This window comes from Ctenocephalides felis, unplaced genomic scaffold, assembly GCF_003426905.1.
Source record: "Ctenocephalides felis isolate EL2017-DRISC unplaced genomic scaffold, ASM342690v1 CF-g0.4_SCAFFOLD_01170, whole genome shotgun sequence".
In the NCBI taxonomy this organism is placed as follows: domain Eukaryota; kingdom Metazoa; phylum Arthropoda; class Insecta; order Siphonaptera; family Pulicidae; genus Ctenocephalides; species Ctenocephalides felis.
Window position 1 is genome coordinate 37345138 of NW_020537324.1, and position 20857 is coordinate 37365994.

The window sequence follows — 20857 nt, forward strand, 5'->3', positions numbered from 1 at the left end:
AAAAATATGTTCACATACCCAATCACTATCACTCATACTTTTTCCAAATTTAGTCTCATTCGATTCAGAATGGCTTGAAACGTCGAGAAAGCATAAAATTAGCGACTCGGATTTTTATGAATACATAAACTTCTCCTTCGGGAAGTTAATTATATGTTTTGATATTTAGAAAATATCAAGAATTATTAGTAAATATTAATTTATCAGCATTACTTGAATTATAAAGTTCATTGACAGCCGTCGTTAAGAAAAGTTAGAAAAACAGCTCATAGGACTGTTAAGTTCAGATGACTGGTAATAAATTAATTAATTTTTATAAAGGCACGGTGATAAAACTTTCGAGTTAGTGAAATCGTCCATATGATTTCTACTTATAATTTTGCCTCTTTTATAGTTTTATTAATAGACTTTTGCGTTGGTTAATATGAATGCAATATTCAATAATGTTGTTTTTTATATAGTATGAAAAATGTATAATTTCTATTCACATTTGGACTACTATGTTTAGGGAGGGTCCGTTTGACATCACGCGTGCTTACAAAAATGACTAATTACGGATTTAATTAACGAGTTCAGGATAAAGAATATATGGCAGTACAAGTTTTGCATTTTTAAATTGTATTTATTTTAGGAGACGTAATTATTTAAATAAAAAGGAATAGAGCCTCTGGCCTTACAACCACATTCGAGTTCAAAATCAAAGTTCCGTGCATCTAGATATCAACCAGTAGCATTTTGCCTTAAGACAAGTTGCATAAATTTCCCGATACGTATACATAATCAACTTTATCAATAAGAATTGAGATTCTGTTACTAGATAAATATTCAACTGATTATTTCAAAATTAACATTTTTGGTTTAACAAACAAATTATCGATACAATTTTCTAATTAATGCCTTCCAAACATGCAAAATTGTATCAATTAAATTAATTTGTTTCATCTATTTTGTTTCATCTATTTTATGTTCGCACGTTTTAAGTGTGCACGTCAACTGCAATCAGTAGCTACGGACGAAATACCAAAGTACGTACATATGCGTAGATTCATATTAGAATAGCTTGACGTTGACGAATTTTTTATAATTCACCGCTTATCGTACTTATATTTCAATATGTATGAAAAATATAGTCATATAAAGTCTTATCAAAATTGTCAAAAAAACAACATACTATTTCGAAGAACGGCCCGGCCGAATTTTACCCAGAAATTAATCAAAGCGATTTCCAACCAATTACTTTCGAACTTCCTTGTGTCCTAAACGTCAACGAAAAAAGTTATTGTCAATTACAAAGAAACGGCTTGTCCGATTGACGCCAAGATCAAAATTGATCAATGAAAGTTCAATTATCGGCTCATATACACACTGACACCACACATTCTTTTTCCAAAATTCATATCCGGAATGACTTGAAACCACGAGAGAACATAAAATTAGCAAATTGGATTGTTTCGCGAAACGTTAACTTCTCCTTCGGGAATTGAAAATATCTTTTTGTGCAAAGAATTAGATCTATTTATCGAACTTTAGAAAACAATGTATTCATAAAATTTATATTAGGTACATATATAAATATATGTGCTTATATATATATAAATACCCACATCTGTGTACTTTTAATTTATTATCCAAGAGCCAAGCGCGGATGTTAGAAATGACATTGACCATTTTATGCTCTCACCATGTATATTTATTTGTTGTCTATGTTGTTACATCACGTCTAAAAATATACGAACGGCGTTACTGGTATTCAACTAACGTGCTTCCTCGAGTATTATTACATCATATTTATTTCGAAATTATATATTTTAGTTGTATTTAATCACTTAATTCATTTTATCAAATTTATTCAAGAACATCATCATTTACAGTTTTTTTTCCAAATATAAATAACAATCTGTCTTATATGAAAACATTTACTAATTGTGTTATTTATTAACTTCCCGTATATATATTATATATATAGTAATGGCTGAAAATCTAAAATGCAAATTGTTGCATTTCTTCACGTTTGAAGTTTCTGAGCATTTTTGGCATACCTCAGAAAAAATGGATATGTGTGTGTGTATTCAAATCAACCGATTTGAATGTTTCGAAAAATATTCGATTCATATTGATAGGGAGATGTGCTGATTAGTTTTTGGCAAAGACAGATACAGCCATTTGGTGCAAAAATGGCAGTTTTTGAGAGAACTAAGCATCCGATTTGAATGATTCACAAAACTTTCTGCTTAAAAAAATTGTTTTTGGATATCGAGAATTATTCGAATTTTAATTTTAATTCTAGCTAAAGTTCTAAAGCTCTATACTTCAAATACTTCAAATAAATAAATTTTAACTTTGCAATATAGTTATATAATTCTTATAAATATTAGACAAAATTCTTCATTCTGAATCCGAATGATTAAAATTTGTTTATTTACTTTTCTGTAAACATTTCATGTAACAAGTTACAGTATTTATATAATCTATTTGAAAACATTTAATATTCCTCGAGTTTTTCATTACGTTATGGGAAGTTCCAGCAATTTGCCTTAAGGCACGATGTCATACACCACTAGTTTGTTGAATGATTAATAAGACAACCCAAAGATCAATTTTAGTTGTGATGCATTTTAAAATACCTCATTATTTTATTAAATTTGTTATAGGAATGCCCGGTGATATAACTATTATTTGGAAACTTTGAATAAATAGAGTTATTATCCCTATTATTATAAAATATTTGTTCTTTTGTTTTCGTATATTTTCTAAATTAATTAATTTTTTAATTGAATTTTGTGTTATATTATTAACATAGTATAAGTGCTGTTGTGATGAACCTTCTCTCTAACATCGTTGCTTTTTAGAAGGTAACCCAACGATGACATCCACATTTCATTTTTTTGTAATATTTTTGCTAATAATATTTTTCTATTTTTTAAATTATTTTTACTTTGAAACATATTTAGAAGTATATTCTCAAGTAAAAACGGATATCACTGCTGCTTGATGTCTAGGTGGCCGATTGTGTAATACAATCTGGGAATGTCACGGCAAGCCAATATTAAATCAAAGTTGCGAATTTGTCAGTTTTTTGCATTATTCAAAATAGTAAACTGTATTCATATTAAAACGTATTTTTACAAATTTTACGAATCATATATAATATGTATTTGCAGTAAAAATAATAATGAGAAATCTTTTTAGATTCATTACGCATTTATTATTTGATTAAAAGTTATTGATATTCTTATAAAAATATAGTAATAATTACATTTGATGGTTTAACAAGTTCTTAGTATTAATTCATAAATGTTATATGATAATCATTGAGTACTTATCGACAATATATGTATGTCAATTATTTAGAGTAAGGCGGGGTATAGAGGTCCAATTTGGCTTGGTAATTATTCTGTCCACCAAATGAAGTACATCGTAATACATAACGCGTATCAAACAACCACTGTCGTACTATGTTCAGCAAAATTTCTATTTAATTTCCTAATTATATAAATGTGCCTTTTCACTAAAATTATTAGCAGTCCCTTTTTACCCTATAGGCGGAATAAAACAAGACAGCCAGGAGGCAAAGAGATTCAATGTCACACAATAGTCAAACAATTCAAAATATAAATTTTATAAGCACATTTTTGACAAAGGTAACACGGTATTCGTTGGAATATTTTTGGAATAATTATTAGTTTAATTTATTTTCTTGTAAAATTGCTTTATAAACTGAATTAAAATTTCAAATAGTATTTTTCATTGTTACGCCTTTACCAGGGTGAGGATCAGTTGGTAAAATTAACAATACATCTTGAAATCAAATAACGTATATTTAAAAATTATATTAAGGTCTTGTCTAAAACTAACAACGAAAGAAAATAGTTTTGTTATATAAACATGGTCGTTTATGTCCTGGTAGCGATTTTATTGATTTAGGAGATGGCTGATTATACATCTTTAAACCTATACTCTCAAATATTGTAGTTAAAAAATTTAAACCTTTATTTATTTGTTTTTTGAGATTTGGTGGTTGACCTTTTCACCCGGACATTTAAGCCCGCTCTATCCTACTATCAAGCTTTTTTTTTCAAATATCTGTTTGCGCAAAGTCTTAATTTAATTATTATTATTTTAAAATCGTGAATTTGTATTTAATTTCGTTCTTTTAATTATTTCTGAGTTATATCTCAGTGCATTTAAGACAATTTTATACATGAAATTAAAAAGAAAAGATTATATAAGCATTGCCCTATCGCTAAGAAAATCATATTGACTTGGTAAATAGGTCAGCTTCGGAGGGTGTGGTAAATCGGGGCGATAATGTAGTGTTCGTTGCGCGTGTCCCCCATTACGAAAGCGGCGAATCCACCACTATGGCATCGTGCGTAGTTACTCACATTCTCCTTATTTTTTTTTGTATTTTATACCATCGAAAATGTTAGGAATTAAAAATAGTCAACAAATAGCAAAGCAGTACGATCACGATATATTTGAAATTATAATTAATAAGGTTATTTTCAATTTTGAAGAAAGCAGATAGCAAGAACTTGAAGTACAAATAAATTTATTTGTTTAATGTCGACGTTTCGGAACAAATCCAAGACTCTACCATCTGATATAATATAAATATAAATATAAATATAATATATATATATATATATATATATATATTAGGGTGGTCCTTAATATGGACATTTTCGAATTTTTGCTTGCCTTGCTGCCAAGGGCTCAAATGGTTCCAAATTGATAAAAAACAACACTTAAACCTAAAAGATCTGGAAAAAGTGAAAAATTTACCAAATTTTTCAACTTAAATAAAATCATGTTTTTGTTTAGATTGATTAGGAATTTAATCCTGAATACAAACAATTTTGTCTCGTTTCAATAAGACGTTTAGTTTTTTAGGTATCTTTTCTGCCAATTAGGAAGAATAAAAAAATGGAAAACTGAGAAATTGCGCCTCAAAGTTTTCATTCCGCTCGTATACATTCTCCATGCTAGGCTCTATATTTCTTCTGTAACTCCAAAAATAATTTGAATTTATTTACGAAATTTTAGGGATATATTTTTGGCTAAAGATTTTTATAAGCCTCTAAAGCAGACTCCCCCCGTAAGTTTAACCCATAGTATTTGTTTAATGTTTCTGATAATGATTAAAGCATTCATTAAATTAATGAAAACATAGTGTTCAATATATATGGAAGCGTGGTCCATATTAATACCAGAATTGTTCCAAATTGTAGACAATAATAAATTCATTCATTAAGTTTATAAAATGTGATTGGTATTTTTGTATTTACAATGGAAAAGAAAAGGTTTCAAGAATTATAAATTTTGGCAGTGAGACTAGGGAGAAACAAAAGCGAGATTAGATCTGACACTTGAATTTATTTTGTTTTCTCCGTGCTGTCACTATATGAGCCTATCTGTCCAGTAGAAATGCGATGCGTGTTGACGGGCCGCTACAGCAAATGCGGTGCGTGTTGACAGGCCGCTACAGCTCACTCCGCCCCAATGAAAAAGATTGTTTCGCATCTCTGACTGCCATCTTGAACTTTCTTGTAATTTTTTTTGGTTGAGATTGTGTGATTAATTTTATTTGTTTGTGGCCGTGGCCGTTTTGAATGCCGTGTTAGCTTGGTGAGTTGGTTGATTGCTTACGTGGCCCTTCGCTGGCGAGTTAGCGGTTGAGTAGATGTGGCCCTTCGCTGGTGAGTTAGCAGCTGAGTATATGTGGCCCTTTGCTGGTGAGTTAGCGGTTGAGTGTATGTGGCCCTTCGCTGGTGAGTTAGCGGCTAAGAGTATATGGCGGTTGCCAAATTGTTTGCTGATGCTCCCTGTCTGATGCCATGGTGCTTATTATCGACTTATTTACCAGAATAATAAGTGATTTATTGAGCACGTGTTGTTATTGATCTCGAAGTGCGTGATCGGAGTCTCAATTGTATGCTTAGAATGCTCTTCGAGTTATGGCAGTTTTGTAGCCATTTATAATAATTATTTATATTTTTAAAAATTCTTTTCTTAATAATTCATGAGACTTCAATTTATTTTTTTTTGCTACTTCAAAATATGTCTTGATCTTCTTACCTTCTTTTATGTGTGTTACTAGTTATCACGTCGGGGTCACCAAAATATGGAAGCGTGGTCCATATTAATACCAGAATTGTTCCAAATTGTAGACAATAATAAATTCCATGAAATATTATTTATATTTGGTTTATTTTACGTAAGATTAATATTGACAACACTATGTGTAATCATATTGATCGTTTATGAAATGTGATTGGTATTTTTATATTTACAATGGAAAAGAAAAGGTTTCAAGAATTATAAATTTTGGCAATGAGACTAAGGAGAAACAAAAGCGAGATTAGATCTGACACTTGAATTTATTTTGTTTTCTCCGTGCTGTCACTATATGAGCCTATCTGTCCAGTAGAAATGCGATGCGTGTTGTCAGGCCGCTACAGCAAATGCGGTGCATGTTGACAGGCCGCTACATATAGTATTAAAACATAAAATTATATTCCCAGATTCTATGACCACAAATCAATTGTTTGAATTTTCGCTGTAATTTATATGTTCAAAAGTAATTGCAGATAATAAACGATATTGCAGATAAATAAAATTACGTTTATAATTGTACCTAAAATGTATGCCTTACAAATACAATATGTAAAAAAGTACAATTTCAATATTTTTATCCCATATTCATTAGCTTCTAATTCTATATTTGAGCCCACCCTATGAGATTGAGTAATTTTTATATCACTTTTCTCTCTATTTATTGATATCATAAAGTTATACACAGATCATGAAATCTGATTTTAATTATGAGCTAGACATTTAATTTCATCAAAAAATATAAACTTTTTTATGCTTCTGAAATGAATAAATATAGTATGATTTTTTTAAAAAAAAAACAGTATTGACATGAATGTTATTTATCTACATCAAATATATTGGAGCAATTATAAAATGATTAAATTTATGTCAAGATAACCACACTGATTAAACATGTTATCGTCTTGGAAAGAATTGGCATCGTATTGAGCATTAGTAATTTATCACTTTTACTGTGATTGTGAGGTATTTTAAGCAAAAAAAAATATATTAGAAATAAGGTCAGTATGTTCTTATTCACATATCTTTTTCATAAATTTCACTTACTTGTTAGTTTGGATTGATTTCTTTTGAGGGGCACTGACTTATTACATTACATGTATACATAAATAAATATTTTAAAATAAACATGATATACAGAAAAATATATAAAATATCAAGTTATACTGAAGTAAATTTTCATTTAAAGTTGATGAATAACTTTTACTTGGTTGCTAACTATCAACGCCGTGTTAAATCTCAACTTTCAAATTCTTTCCAAATCTAAATCACAAGGTTAATATTATTTTGTTTATATATAATATATATAATATATATTATATGTATATATATATATATATATATATATAATATAAATTGTTTGCCAAGGAACACAAACGTGCAAAAATGTTCATATACGTATTGTTACTATTAATATAAGTACAACATACATATATTATAGTTACTATTTATTGTTTGCAAATCAATAGCACACCCAAGACTTATCTATATATAAATATTTTTAGCTATGTGTATTAACTTTTCTTTAAGTATAATACCTTGGGCTAAAAATTTAACTCAAAGATTTTATTGTGTCCGTAATTGTAAATGACACAAGTAATGTATCATAAATTTCAATTTCTCAACGCACCCAATATTTTTTAAGCAATATAAATTAATACAAGTCATTGTTTAAGATTTTATATACTTTCGATATTTTATTACTTTTTTCCTATAAAAACCAGGGATATAAAACATTATAAATTACACATAGATTCTGTACAAAAAAATATTTTATAACTTTCAAAATACCGAAGCTAACGTAGTTATTTGAACTTCGCATAAAGTACAGAGATCTCTCTTTGTTATCTAAATGCATCAGATATATTTTTGTAATTCAAGAAATATAATTGATGTGCATATATTGCTACAATATATTTACATTAACTAGTAGCATGGCATCGTGCCTTAAGGCAAATTGCTGGAACTTTCCGTACCAAAAATTAAAATTTTCAAAAAATATTCAATTTTCTTTTAGAACTCGAAGAAAATCGATTCTTGAGATTTTTAAAATTTTTGAAAAAAATTGACCTTTTTGAAAAGTTTGATTTTTTTCTATACTGAACTATTTTGGAAATTTTGAACTTTTTTTTCAAAACGCGATACGTTAGCTGCGTTGAAACGAAAGGCTGAACCTGCCTTTGTCAAAAACTAATCAGCACGTCTCCCTATTAATATGAATCGAATGTTTTTTGAATAATTCAAATTTGTTGGTCCGTGTTCTAAAAATCGTCGACAAAAAATTGTATCCATCAATTTTTTCTAAGGTATGCCAAAATGCTTAGAAATCTTTGAAACGTAAAGATATAAAAAATTTCATTTTCGATTTTTTTGCGATTACTACGGGAAGTTAATAATAAGCAAAGTAGCATGAAATTATTTCAAAACCTGAAAGTTATTCTTTTATTAGTATCTTTATTATGTATCTATTTTTGCCTACGATTGGATCATTTGTTGTAAAATGTTTTATGGTTTCCAGATAATATAGATTTTATAATGGTCACAATAATTCGCAATGAGGCGGAATATAGTGTTCAAATTTGACTTTGGCAATTTTATTTTGAAAACCAAACCAATTATATCACAATAAATAATACATATCAAACAAACAACTATCTGATTATGTTCAATTAAACTCGCAGCAAATTCATCATTGTATAAATGTGTTTCTTTTCTGCTATTTTTCAAATATTTGTCACCTTGCCCTTTTTGAAGAATTTCGCAAAAGAATGACTATATTATTCAAATAATGCAAAATTTAAATTTCATGGAATCATTTTTTACAGAGATAACACTGTATATAAACTTAATCTGGTATTTCATCAGAAATATTCATCAGCAGAGTAGAAATAACTATTATTTAACTCAACTCTTGTAAAATTGCTTTATTTAACTTTATTTGATTTTTATTTACTAATTTTCATACCTTACACCTTTGCTAAAGGACCAATTAATCTTTATTCTGGAAAAGATGTAAAGTATGCAAAATAGTATTTAAAATAGAATTTCAATTAAAAAAGCTATTTTACAGAAAAAAATTAAATTAATTGTTCATCTCTGCTGTCCAACTCTGCTGATGAATGTTTCTGACAAACCACCAGATCAAGGTTATATACAGTGTTATCTTTGTAAAATGTGCCCGTAAAATTTATATTTTGCATTGTTGTATAATATTATGAATTAGTTACATGAATATTATAGCTATTATTTTATAAAATCACTTTAAAATTTAAAATAAAACATTGCATCTTTTTGCCCTCTGGCTTTCACATTTTACTCTGTCTGTGGGGTTACTGAGCATAGTACAATAGTTGTTTGTTTGATACGTTTTATTTGTTGTGATTCATGTCATTTGGTTGTGACAGTATAACTTTCATCGTGAATTACATAATAATTATTGACCTTTTTTAATATTCAATAATTAATTTTATTGCAGTTGCTTAACAATGTCGTCTAACGAAGCAAATGCAGAAAGTGCGAGTGCGACCGTACCGACTGCAGAGGTTGAGGCGTTGACGCTGAACAAGAGCAATGGAGCACCACCTTCACCTGCACCACCTGATTCACCAGCACCACCTTCTGGAGGTTAGTTTTGTTTTATCAAATATAAGAAAAGATTGAAATTTAGTAAATATTTATAATAGAAAATCATAATTTTTAAATTATTATATACAAATTAAGTATATCTCTTCTGACTGACAATAAACAAACAAGTTCTTTGATATAAAACAATAGTTTAGAGCAATACGCATAGGTCACACAATATCAATACCTTTTCAGAAATCTATTTTTTTTTTTAATTTTAAAAATCCTTAATTTTTGGAAACATGACACTGATTGAAAAACTCTAGTTATTTAACATTTCAAAATTTTCAAATATAATATTATTACGGAGTTTTTGCTCCGTTTCAAATTTATGTGCGTAACTGACAGAATTTATAAAATAAAACATTTTATAATTTCAAATTATATTATAGTATTAAAATTTATAATGCGTTTGTGCCATACTCAAACACTTTGAAATATTTTCAATATCAAACAATGATAAGCGATTTTTCGTCATTTTTTAACTTCCCGTTGGGTAAGTTATTGTGATCGTCCAAAAATCGATTTTTTTTTTGCATTTCTCGACGTTTTGAAGGTTTCTGAACATTTTGGCATACTTCAGAAAAAATGAATGTGTGTGTGTATGTATGGATACAATTTTTCGTCTACGTTTTCGGGCGCACGGATTAACCGATTTGAATGGTTCAAATAACATTTGATTCCTATCGATAGGGAGATGCGCTGATTAGTTTTTGGCAAAAGCAGGTCCAGCAGTTACGGAGATAAAGAGGAAAGAGTGCAAAAAATAGAAATCGAGTTTTTGAGAGATCGGAGCATCGGATTTGAATGCTCCAAAAAACATTCAATTAGTAATGATTGGGAGAAATGGTTATTAGTTGGCAAAGGCAGGTCCAGCGGTTTCGGAGATACAGAGCTAAATGTGCAAAAAATAGCAGTTTTTGAGTTCAAAGAACTTTCTGCTTGTTTAACAAAATAATTGATTTTGGAAATAAAAAATTTTGTTCCAAATTTTTTTTTTCAAAAAAAAAATTTTTTGTAAGAATTTTTTTTTTGCATATCGTAAATCATTCAGAGTTTTATTTTTATTCTGTTCTAGTATACTTTATACAAATAATTTCAACTTTCCAATTCAGTTTGTATAATTCTTATAAATATTAGAGAATGTTACAATATTAATAATAATCTATTTTAAAACATTCAATATTCCTCGATCATTTCGTTACGGTACGGGAAGTTCTAGCAATTTGCCTTAACGCACGATGCCATGCATCCCACTAGTTTCATTCATTTTTACAATCTAACCATATTTTTATAATCACATACATCTTAAAAAATTCCCTTAACAATCTTCAGAAAGATTTATCAAAATCCGAATAATCGTTTAGAAGGAGTATCCTTTTATACATCATTAAAGAAGAATTTTATATTTAACATATGGGTATATATAATATACTCGTATATATATATGTACAATATATGCACTCCCACAGCTAACGAGTGAAGAATCAAATCGATATTTAAGATAAGCATGGAATTTCCAGTGTATGAGTTCGGCTATATCAGATTTTAAATTATTTTATTTTTTTTTATAATCCTGTAATACAGCTAACATGTGCTCCTATCTTACAAACTATACATTCAAATCTGCATATAATTTTTGTATGTTACAACTAGTCCCAAAGATTTGTTTCAACTTATCCTAAGTGTGATTTTTTTACATTAATCAAGATAACTACTTAAACAATTTTGCAATTACAAAAATTGTTACACATTATCAAAGATTAATAAATTTGAAACGTCGTGAGATATATGAAATTAGTCAATAGTCAATAATAATAACTCAAACCGAAATTTTATGATAGACGAATTTTATATTGCCTGTCAAATGTCAATGACGGACCTACACAGTTCTGTTTATTGCGGGACAGTTGCTATGATAATATTATGCAAGGCAAAATTTATATCCAATGCAGCTATAAAAATATTTTACTATCGCTTAAGATCCTATTTAAAAACCCCTGTTACTAGTTACAATAGACCCTAACTCCCAAAATTTGTTGAAATTTCTTCGATTTACCAATAGGCGTCATGGAATTATAATTAATTTCATTATAAATTCTAACTTATCTTTTTTTCACAAAAATAAACATTTAACCCATTACAATATTCACGTGACTAGAGTTCAATATGCTTACTATATAAGTGTAATTTGAATGAGTGCATATCAAGATTAGCAGCATTTCATAATGTGCATTAGCACATGCGATAGCGCGTGTTTAACCGGATTTAGTGGTGATTTTGATATAGTTCAGGTGGAAAATTTCCAAGAAAGTTTTATAGGGAAAAAAGTTTAAATTGTGTTAATAATTTATGTATGCGCGTTATATATCTGTTGGATTCTTTCCTTATATATAAGCATATTGTGTTGATTAATTAACTTCTGCTACAATAATTCATAACCAGTTATTAGACAGAAACTCAATATTAAGGTATTTTGTCCGATGTTGGGATGAAAAGTACAGGAGCAGAAGGATTTTCTCTACTGCTTTATGTATGTCCCAAACAAATGTATTTGTTCATACAAACGCATTAAGTTTCACATTTTCCAAACAATATTTGGCATGAAAAATTGACATTAATTGATTTGCGCAAATCAATCACCTAATTGAAAAAGATGAAATAATACTGAGTTAATTATAGTAATTTTACTACATTTAGCAAATTGATCAACAATTTACAATGTTAATTTTTAATTTGGAGCACAAAATTAACATTTTTGAAAAAAAATTACTATGAATAAATTAGATTTTTGAAAAAACTATAAATTTTTGACAAAAATTTACTTTTTTTCAACAAATCTGAAAGTGAAGTTAGTTCCTATGAAACTGCGCAGATTTACGACATAAAACTCGACTTGGTGCAACTGTTTACACGCCGTATGGATGTAACTTTACACGCCTGATGTCGAGGATTATTCGATAATTTAAACGATCGCCGTGTTAAAAAACATCCTTTATGTAATACCGCTCCCTTAAGTGTATAATGTTGTGCTTTTTTATGGTTTTTAATATGTTTTTGAGTTTTGATTCACACAACAACATTTGCAGTGTACCTAAGATGGAGTCACATACTGTCGAAAAGATACATCTAAGTTATATTTAGATAATTTATACAAGTCTGCTCAAGATGTTTATGGTGATTTTAAAAAGTCCATGAAAGAGCTAAATATCCCAAATATTGAAGTACCAAGCTATGGACATTAATATTTTTCAGCCGCGAATAGACTTCTGTGACACTTATTTTGCTTTTAAATAAAAATATATCTACAGAAGAGTACAATAAGCATGTTAAAGAGAAAGGCCGTGCTTGAGATGAAAAAGAGCGGATAAAATAAAAGCTATTGTTAAGAGATCAAGGCATTCACTATAGACGTTCAAACCGTGCAAATTATACCACATTTACCCGCAGGTGCACTTTATTTTCAACAAAAATAAATGAAATGTCATCAAATTACTATATATAATATAGCAAATGGAGATGCATTGTGTTATGTATAGCACGAAGATGAAGAAGATGACATGGATGGCAATGTTTTTGCTTCTTGTCTCATCGATTTATTAAAAAATGAAATTTAGCTTGATACGCCAATTGTATTATACAGCGATAGTTTGTAGTGCCTAGAACCGCAATGTCACTATAATAATGCTCTGTACCAATTTTCTGTAAAAAACATGTCACCATATTTCAAATATACTTGGTTAAGGGTCATACTCAAACGGAATGTGGGTGTTTTTGCAGCAATAGATAGACGTAAAAAAGATCGCGAGTTGTATACTTTAGACCTTAATTTGTCCAAATTATTCAAGAATCTAGATTAATAAAGCCGTACAAAGTAAAATATCTTGATTTCAATTTTTTTTAATCACACTGATTTGGAATTTTTTAAATCTATTCGGCCTGGAAATGAAAACTGTTCACCAACTGTATTACAACTGAGAGCTTTAAAATATACTAAAGACAAGTTTATGTTTAAATTGTCCATTGATGACGAATGGAAGGAACTTCCCCAACGTTTAAATAAGAAGCAGATTGTCGAAACCACAGTTAAAAATTTATATTCCAAAAAAATTTCATGAGGTAGTCAAAAACACAGGAACTTGACTATCATTCTTTTTATGAAAATTTAAAGTAGGGTAGAGCGGAGCTAGTTGAGCATAGGGGCAAGTTGAGCAATCGAAATATCTAGGAAACTATTCACTGTCCGTTTAGGCATTATATGGCGGAAAGATAGAGGTTTGGGTAAATGAACATTCCGCGATCGCTAGTGGCCGCTGGACAAATGAGTGAGGCTCACGGCCGTTTTGTTTCTTTTGAGACCAAAAAGTAAAAAAGTAATTCAACACGAGTTTTCGTCTGGCTCAGTCAAATGTTATTTATTTTTAATCGGGTAAATGTTATTCTTCCATATAATTATAGTACTTTTAATATGCACAGACATTCTGGGTATAATTCTCGCGGTTTTTTTATAAACTCACTTTATTTTGAAATTCCGAGTTGGGGTTAGTTGAGCATAGTTGCTAAATTTGTTCTGTCACTAAGACAATTACCATTAACTTCCAGAAATTAATTATTATTTTTAAGATTTAAGCTATCTATGAGTAATAATATAAAGAAATAATGATTTTAAAACAAAAATACTAAATATAATGGTAAATAGTTCCTAAGATACGATATTGTTTTGTTGATTCTACTTTTCGTTAATTATTCAAAGCAAATTACTATAAGTTATGTTTTCTCTGTCAATAAATAAATAAAAAATAAATAAATACTATAAATATAGAACTGGTTATTAAAAACTTATTTTATTTCATCACTAAACGTCATTGAACCTATGATTCCATTATACTTTCTTAGTGCTCAACTTGCCCCACCTATGGGGTACATTGAGCATACTTGACTTTTTGCATTTAAACAGCTGTAGCTTTTAAATTTTACTTATTACCAAAAAATAGTATTAACACTTTTGTTAAGCGATAAACAACAAATCCATTAAACCGTACGGCAATTTATTGAGACTTTTCATCGAGGAGCTACATCCGTTTAAGTAAAAATTTGCTCAACTAGCCCCGCCCTACCCTACATTAAAAAATAATCAAAATTATATTTTTTGACAGCTGTAAATATTAAATGATGATATATTTTATAATTATAAAATACGTTAATAAAAAGTTTAATAATGTTTGTGTTTTATTAGGAACTAGCTGTACCCGTTCGCGCTTTGCCGTGATTTTGTTGAACAAAAGTTGAACGAAGTTGTGTGTTGTTACTACTATCTGTTCAACAATTTACCTAGTCAACAATTTGTCTACGGATTTATCTATTAACTTGTTAATCAATCTACCATTTTACCGGCTTACCAGTTTACCTGTCAACCTATTTACCTATCAACCCGTTTCACATGTCTACCAATTTACCTGTCAACCTGTTTATCCGTCTTGTTATTTGCCTATCTACTACTTGTCCTGCCTACCATTTTACATATCCTCCAATTTACTTATCCACCAGTTTACTTTTATAAATTCTCTAATTCACCTTATTCATTTACGCATTATAAAAAAATTAACGCTCAAATTGATTTCACCTTTTAGTTAGAAAACGATTGTATGTGAAAAAGAAAAGGACTGTTTTTAGGGTTTTCCCGGTAATTATTCGATTTTTTCTCGTCGGAATAACTATCCTTGTACTTCAACAAACATTTTAAAAAAATAATTGGCCAAATTGGTCCAGGCGTTGTTGAGTTATGCGCTTACCAAAACATTTTGCGATTCATTTTTATATATAAGATTATTTAAAAAGTTGATCGCTTCTCAAAATAAAATAATAGAAGACAATTTATTCATGTACTCTTACTTGAAAAGAACATGACGCAATCACGTATGTTACATTTTTTTCTCTGCGACAGAAACGTATCTCACAAAATGTAAGAAAAAATAATAATCAATTGTTTGTAATATCATACTTGTTTTAAAAATTTATCACAAGATTGAAGATTATTAAAAATAAATAGAAAAATGTTAAGAAAAACTAAACAATTCAATATAAAACGTGTTTTGTCTTTAGAAAATCATCGATATGTCCCAGATCTCTTCAAATACATTTGAAAATCAGCAAAACCATTAGAATTTTTAGAATGACTTATTTAATGTAAAACTCAAGTGTGTTTAGATCGTAAAATTATCATTATTCGGATGTTTTTATTTGTACAATTTTATTTAAATATTTGGAGAGTTTCTAAATCCTCATAAATTGTTTCCTTCATATTTTTCTGGCACAAAACGTAAGATAATTTAGGGACTACAAAAAAAATCTACCAATATAAGTTATTTAATCTTATATGTGAAAATTTGTATTAGATAATATATTTTAATGCATGAACACTAAAAGTATTATCTATTTAGGACCAACATTCACTGAAGTCTTCAAAAGTTTCTCAAAATTTGGTGATACAAAATCTGATGGTAAACACATAACATTATCACAGAGCGATAAATGGATGAAGCAAGCCAAAGTCATTGACGGAAAAAAAATTACTACCACAGATACAGGAATTCATTTCAAAAAACTTAAAACAGTGAAAGCATCAATTGTAGATTATAAGAAATTTCTTGAAGATTTAGCAAAAGCAAAAAACATTCCCGTTGAAGACATTAAGAAAAAAATGACGGGTTGTGGAGCTCCAGGATTTACTGGAGTAGAGGTATGATTTTAAACATATTATATATATATATATATATATATATATATATATATTAATATCCATGTGTTTTTTTTAATAAAAATTAAGTGTATTATGATAATAAATAATTAAAATGGCTATAATAGACCAATTTATGAATGAAACTGCATTCAATAAATTCCAAAATTATTCCTACGTATTTTTGTACTTTTTTAGTATAGAAACAAACATATAATTGTATGTCCAAATAACCAAACTTATTTATCATATGTTTATTTTTACTAGCAATTAGAACTTTTGTCCTATTATCTGTGGTTCTCATTTTAGGGATGTATTTAAATGACAACCCATCGAATAACCTATGTATATTATTAATTCATTATTTAATTTGACTCAGCAATGCCCGCGGAGTCTATTTTTCTTTGGTATTTACCATATGGTAAAGGGAAATTGGCTATTGCTACTTCTTCAAATTGGGTTGTCCAAAAACGAACCAAAACTTAAGATAAAACATATAATTAGAGATAAGAACTATATCTGCAAATTTTATTCAAAATTATATGTAGAAGTTAAAATAATTATTTCACTGAATTATTACCCCACTCCCTGAACCGTCTCGACATAGTGGAGATCGGCAATCAATAGCAAGTAACAGCACCGATACCAGTATTGACTGGAGAAGCAGATCAAATAATGCTCGAGATAGTTCCAGATCATAAATCCTAAAGCGCGACCCGAATGTGTGAGAGCATTCTAAAAGAAAATGGTTCCAACGAGGTCTTCCTCTTCTGTAAAATAATAAAACCCATCGAAAGTAGCAACAAAACTACGGTTTGTTGGCGGCCAATATAGAGACAAATTGAATCAAAAATGGGTAAAAGGAAACACAGATGGAATCTGAAAAACTTGAGTAATAGCAGAGTCAAAGTAAGGAGACAAAATTTTGCGTAATGAAAGATGGAGAAGAGGTAGTAGAATAAGATAAGAATAAGGTAAATTGTGTACTTCTGGAAACGCTGGAAACGTCGGTAAGCTAGATAATGTAGCTAGAAAGTTGTGAACAATCCAGGAGATGGTAAAGAAAATGGATGAACGCAGAAAGTATAAGAATACAGATCCGAAGATGCATAAAAAATTGAATAATAAATTAGAGCGAAAAACGAAGAAAGCAAATGCAAAAAACATGGACGAAACGTGTAACAGGATAATGGAACATTAGACACAGCGTATGATTTAATGTTTCAGTCTACAGAGGTAATGGACTGGACGAAAACAGATAGCAGAAAAAGATACGAAATAGAAGACGATAATAGAAATAGAGCACTAGAAAATTTTCAGCGTGCGGGAAAAATACATTGAGGAATTGTACAATAGAGAAAATTGTCCTGACAATATTGACATCAAAGAATAGACGACAAGGGACCATGCATATTGAAAAGCGAAGTCTAGAACAATAAAGAAGGAAAACATTGGGAAATGACGACATACGGTCAGTTCTGCTGAAGAAGCTGAGCAACAACAGATTAAAGAAACTGACCAAATTTCTGGACTCTCTAGATGTCACGATGATAGCTCATCAGAAAAAGCCCAAAGCAAACAAGTGCAACGATTACAGGACGATCAGTTTGACTTCGCACACAGGAAAGGTACTAGTCCTTACAAGACGACTCAAAAATAAGATCGAATAGCACATGAGCGAAAACCAGTTTGGTTTCAAAAAAGAAAGAGGCACCAGGGATGCTATTGGAAAATTGAGGATAATGACTGTCAGATGTCACGACGTTAACGAGGACAAATGCTGCTGTTTAATAGATTGGTAGAAAGCCTTTAACAGAGAGATTGCAGGATGATTCAGAACCTGTATATGGAATAGAAAGTAAAGGTTCAAGTAAACCACAGAGATATAAATAGCGTTGAAATAGGTAGAGGAGTGCGGCAAGGATGCCTGTTACCGATCCTATTCAACCTGTACGGAAAATGGCTCGTCAACGAGGCACTTGAAGACCCTGAAGATGAGCTCCTGAGGATAACGGTAGGAAATCGAAAATTGGAAGAAGTGGATCATTTCAAATACCTGGGAAGCATCCTGACCAGAGACGGATACTGCACAAGAGAGATCAGGATATAGAACGCAAGCACCAAGGTGGTGTTCATGAAGAAGAGAACGCTACTGACGAACAAACTAAGTCTTGACTTGCGGAATAGACTAATAAAGTGCTATGTCTGAAGCATAGCTCTGTAAGGATCAGAGTCATGGACTCTAAGAAAGCCCAAAAAGAACTTCCAGGAAAGTTTTTATATGTGGTGCTGAATGTGAATGGTAAAGATCTGGACACTGGACAGACAAGATAACAAGAAAGCCACGAAAAAAATGGGCAAAGAAAGGTCTCTACTAAGCGCAATCCTGAAAAGAAAAGAAAATTGGATTTGTATACAGATTTTTAGACAGATTGTCTAAATTTCTTGAGAAAGCTACATCAATAGAGGTACCATATCTCTAAGTTAATTGGAATGGAGAACTATTAATTTTGTATCTGTTTTTTGAACTTTTAGCTCCTTATTTCCAAAACGGCTGGACCTGTTTTTGTAAAAAAAACTAATGAGCACGTCGCCACCCCTAGGAACCGAAATCGTCGACGACAAATTATATCTCCACAAAACACAAACTCACATACATATACTTAAGTGTGTCTTAAAATAAATTGCTGGAACTTCTCGTACCGTGATAAAATATTATCTAAGCAATTCATTAAATGCTTTCAAATAGATTATTATAAATACTGTAACTTTCATTATTCGTATTTTAGAGGCACAATATAAGAGCTTATAAATTGGATGACAATGTTTATATAAGTTTTCATGAGAAGTAAATAATACATCAAGCGGAGTTAGAATGAAGAAATTTGTGTCATATTTCTCAAAATTACATAAACTGTATTTATATCTGGGAATACATTTAGATAGAAAATTAACCTGGCATGAACATATTTTAAAGAAGCGTCAGCAGCTCGAATTAACACGTAGGCAACTTAATTGGTTAATGGGCTGGAAATCACAAGTCACAATAGAAAATAAACTCCTAATATACATGACAATTATTAAACCAATATGGTCCTACGGCCTACAACTATGGGGTGCGGCCAGTAAATCGAACATATCTATTCTACAAAGGTTCCAAAATAAAATTTAAAAAAAAATCGTGAACGCTCCAAAATACGTTCCCAATTGGTTGATACATCAAGATCTCAGAATTCGAACTATAGAAGAAGAAATTAGTCTTTACTGCACCAGATACAAAGCTCGTCTAAGTCGTCATCTAAACGTATTAGCGTTAGATCAGCTCAAGCCTTTACCACCAAAGCGTCTTAAAAAAAGATTCTGCAATGATTTACTACAAAATATAACATAACATCTATGAAGGCGCTATCGCAGGATAGCGATCCTTCTCACGCAGTCAAATAATATATAACTGTAACAAATGTAGCTGAATGTACCTTGTATAGCTTGCTATAAAACATAAATCAAAAAAAAAATTATTGCAAAGTTGAAATTATTTATTTCAAATATATAAGTGATCGTTAGAATTTTAACTATAATTATTTTTGATATTGAACGAAAAAATGGAAAACAAACATATTTTTTATATTTCAAATTTAAAAAAATTGTCTTCACTAAAAACTAATCGTTTCTCTGAAACGGCTGAGCTTTTTCGCCAGAAACTAGTAACCACGTCTTCTCATCATTATGAATTGAATTTTTTTTGAATCATTCAAATCGGATGTTCTGTTCTCTCAGTTTAATTCTCTTAAGCTTAATTTCCATTTTAGCTTTTTGGACAATTACTATAACTTACCTCACGGAAAGTTATTAATAAATTTATTAATAACATTCGAAAAGCTTTGGCTTGTGCCTCTATTTCAAACTCGGATTATCCGTTGCGATAAAGCGTATTACAATTTTTAATAACAAATTTATCAAATAGAAATAGAACAACCGTTAATTAGTCATCAGTAACGACACATTATCCTTTAAAAGTCATCACAAGAGCTCACAGGACTCGTTAAGTTCTGTTAAACATATAACAAAAAATATATTTGATTTTAGTAGTCTTTGGAACATAAAAGATCATAATTTCAATCAAATGTTTCTTTTTAGTGTACGAAGACACCATCGGCTGTAGAGCGTCTTACGGACACTTCGAAATATACTGGATCACATAAACAACGATTCGATGAAAGCGGAAAGGGCAAAGGAATTGCTGGCAGGAAAGATTTACCAGACAATTCCGGATATGTCACGGGGTACCAACATAAGGACACATATAATAAAATCCATTAGATTTAAATTATATATTTACATCGATATGAACTAAATAATAATTTATTATAAATATTATTGTAT

The 20857-nt window shown here is 29.9% G+C and overlaps 1 protein-coding gene across 1 annotated transcript; it reads left to right on the forward strand.

The window, feature by feature from the left end:
* The first annotated feature begins 9593 nt into the window (after window positions 1–9593).
* On the forward strand, window positions 9594–20853 carry LOC113366189 (TPPP family protein CG45057-like). The gene is made up of 3 exons (XM_026607755.1): window positions 9594–9738; window positions 16179–16477; window positions 20612–20853. Exons 1-3 carry the CDS (start codon window positions 9600–9602, stop codon window positions 20792–20794), a joined length of 621 nt encoding a protein of 206 aa, XP_026463540.1. The 5' UTR covers window positions 9594–9599; the 3' UTR covers window positions 20795–20853.
* The last annotated feature ends 4 nt before the right edge of the window (window positions 20854–20857 follow it).

What these genes read in the sequence shown, in the direction of transcription:
- LOC113366189 (XM_026607755.1), top strand. Translation starts at nt 9,600, where the DNA reads ATGTCGTCTAACGAAGCAAATGCAGAAAGTGCGAGTGCGACCGTACCG. An exon ending in ACCAGCACCACCTTCTGGAG is followed by an intron (nt 9,739 to 16,178) that starts GTTAGTTTTGTT and finishes TTATCTATTTAG; the next exon opens with GACCAACATTCACTGAAGTC. An exon ending in CAGGATTTACTGGAGTAGAG is followed by an intron (nt 16,478 to 20,611) that starts GTATGATTTTAA and finishes GTTTCTTTTTAG; the next exon opens with TGTACGAAGACACCATCGGC.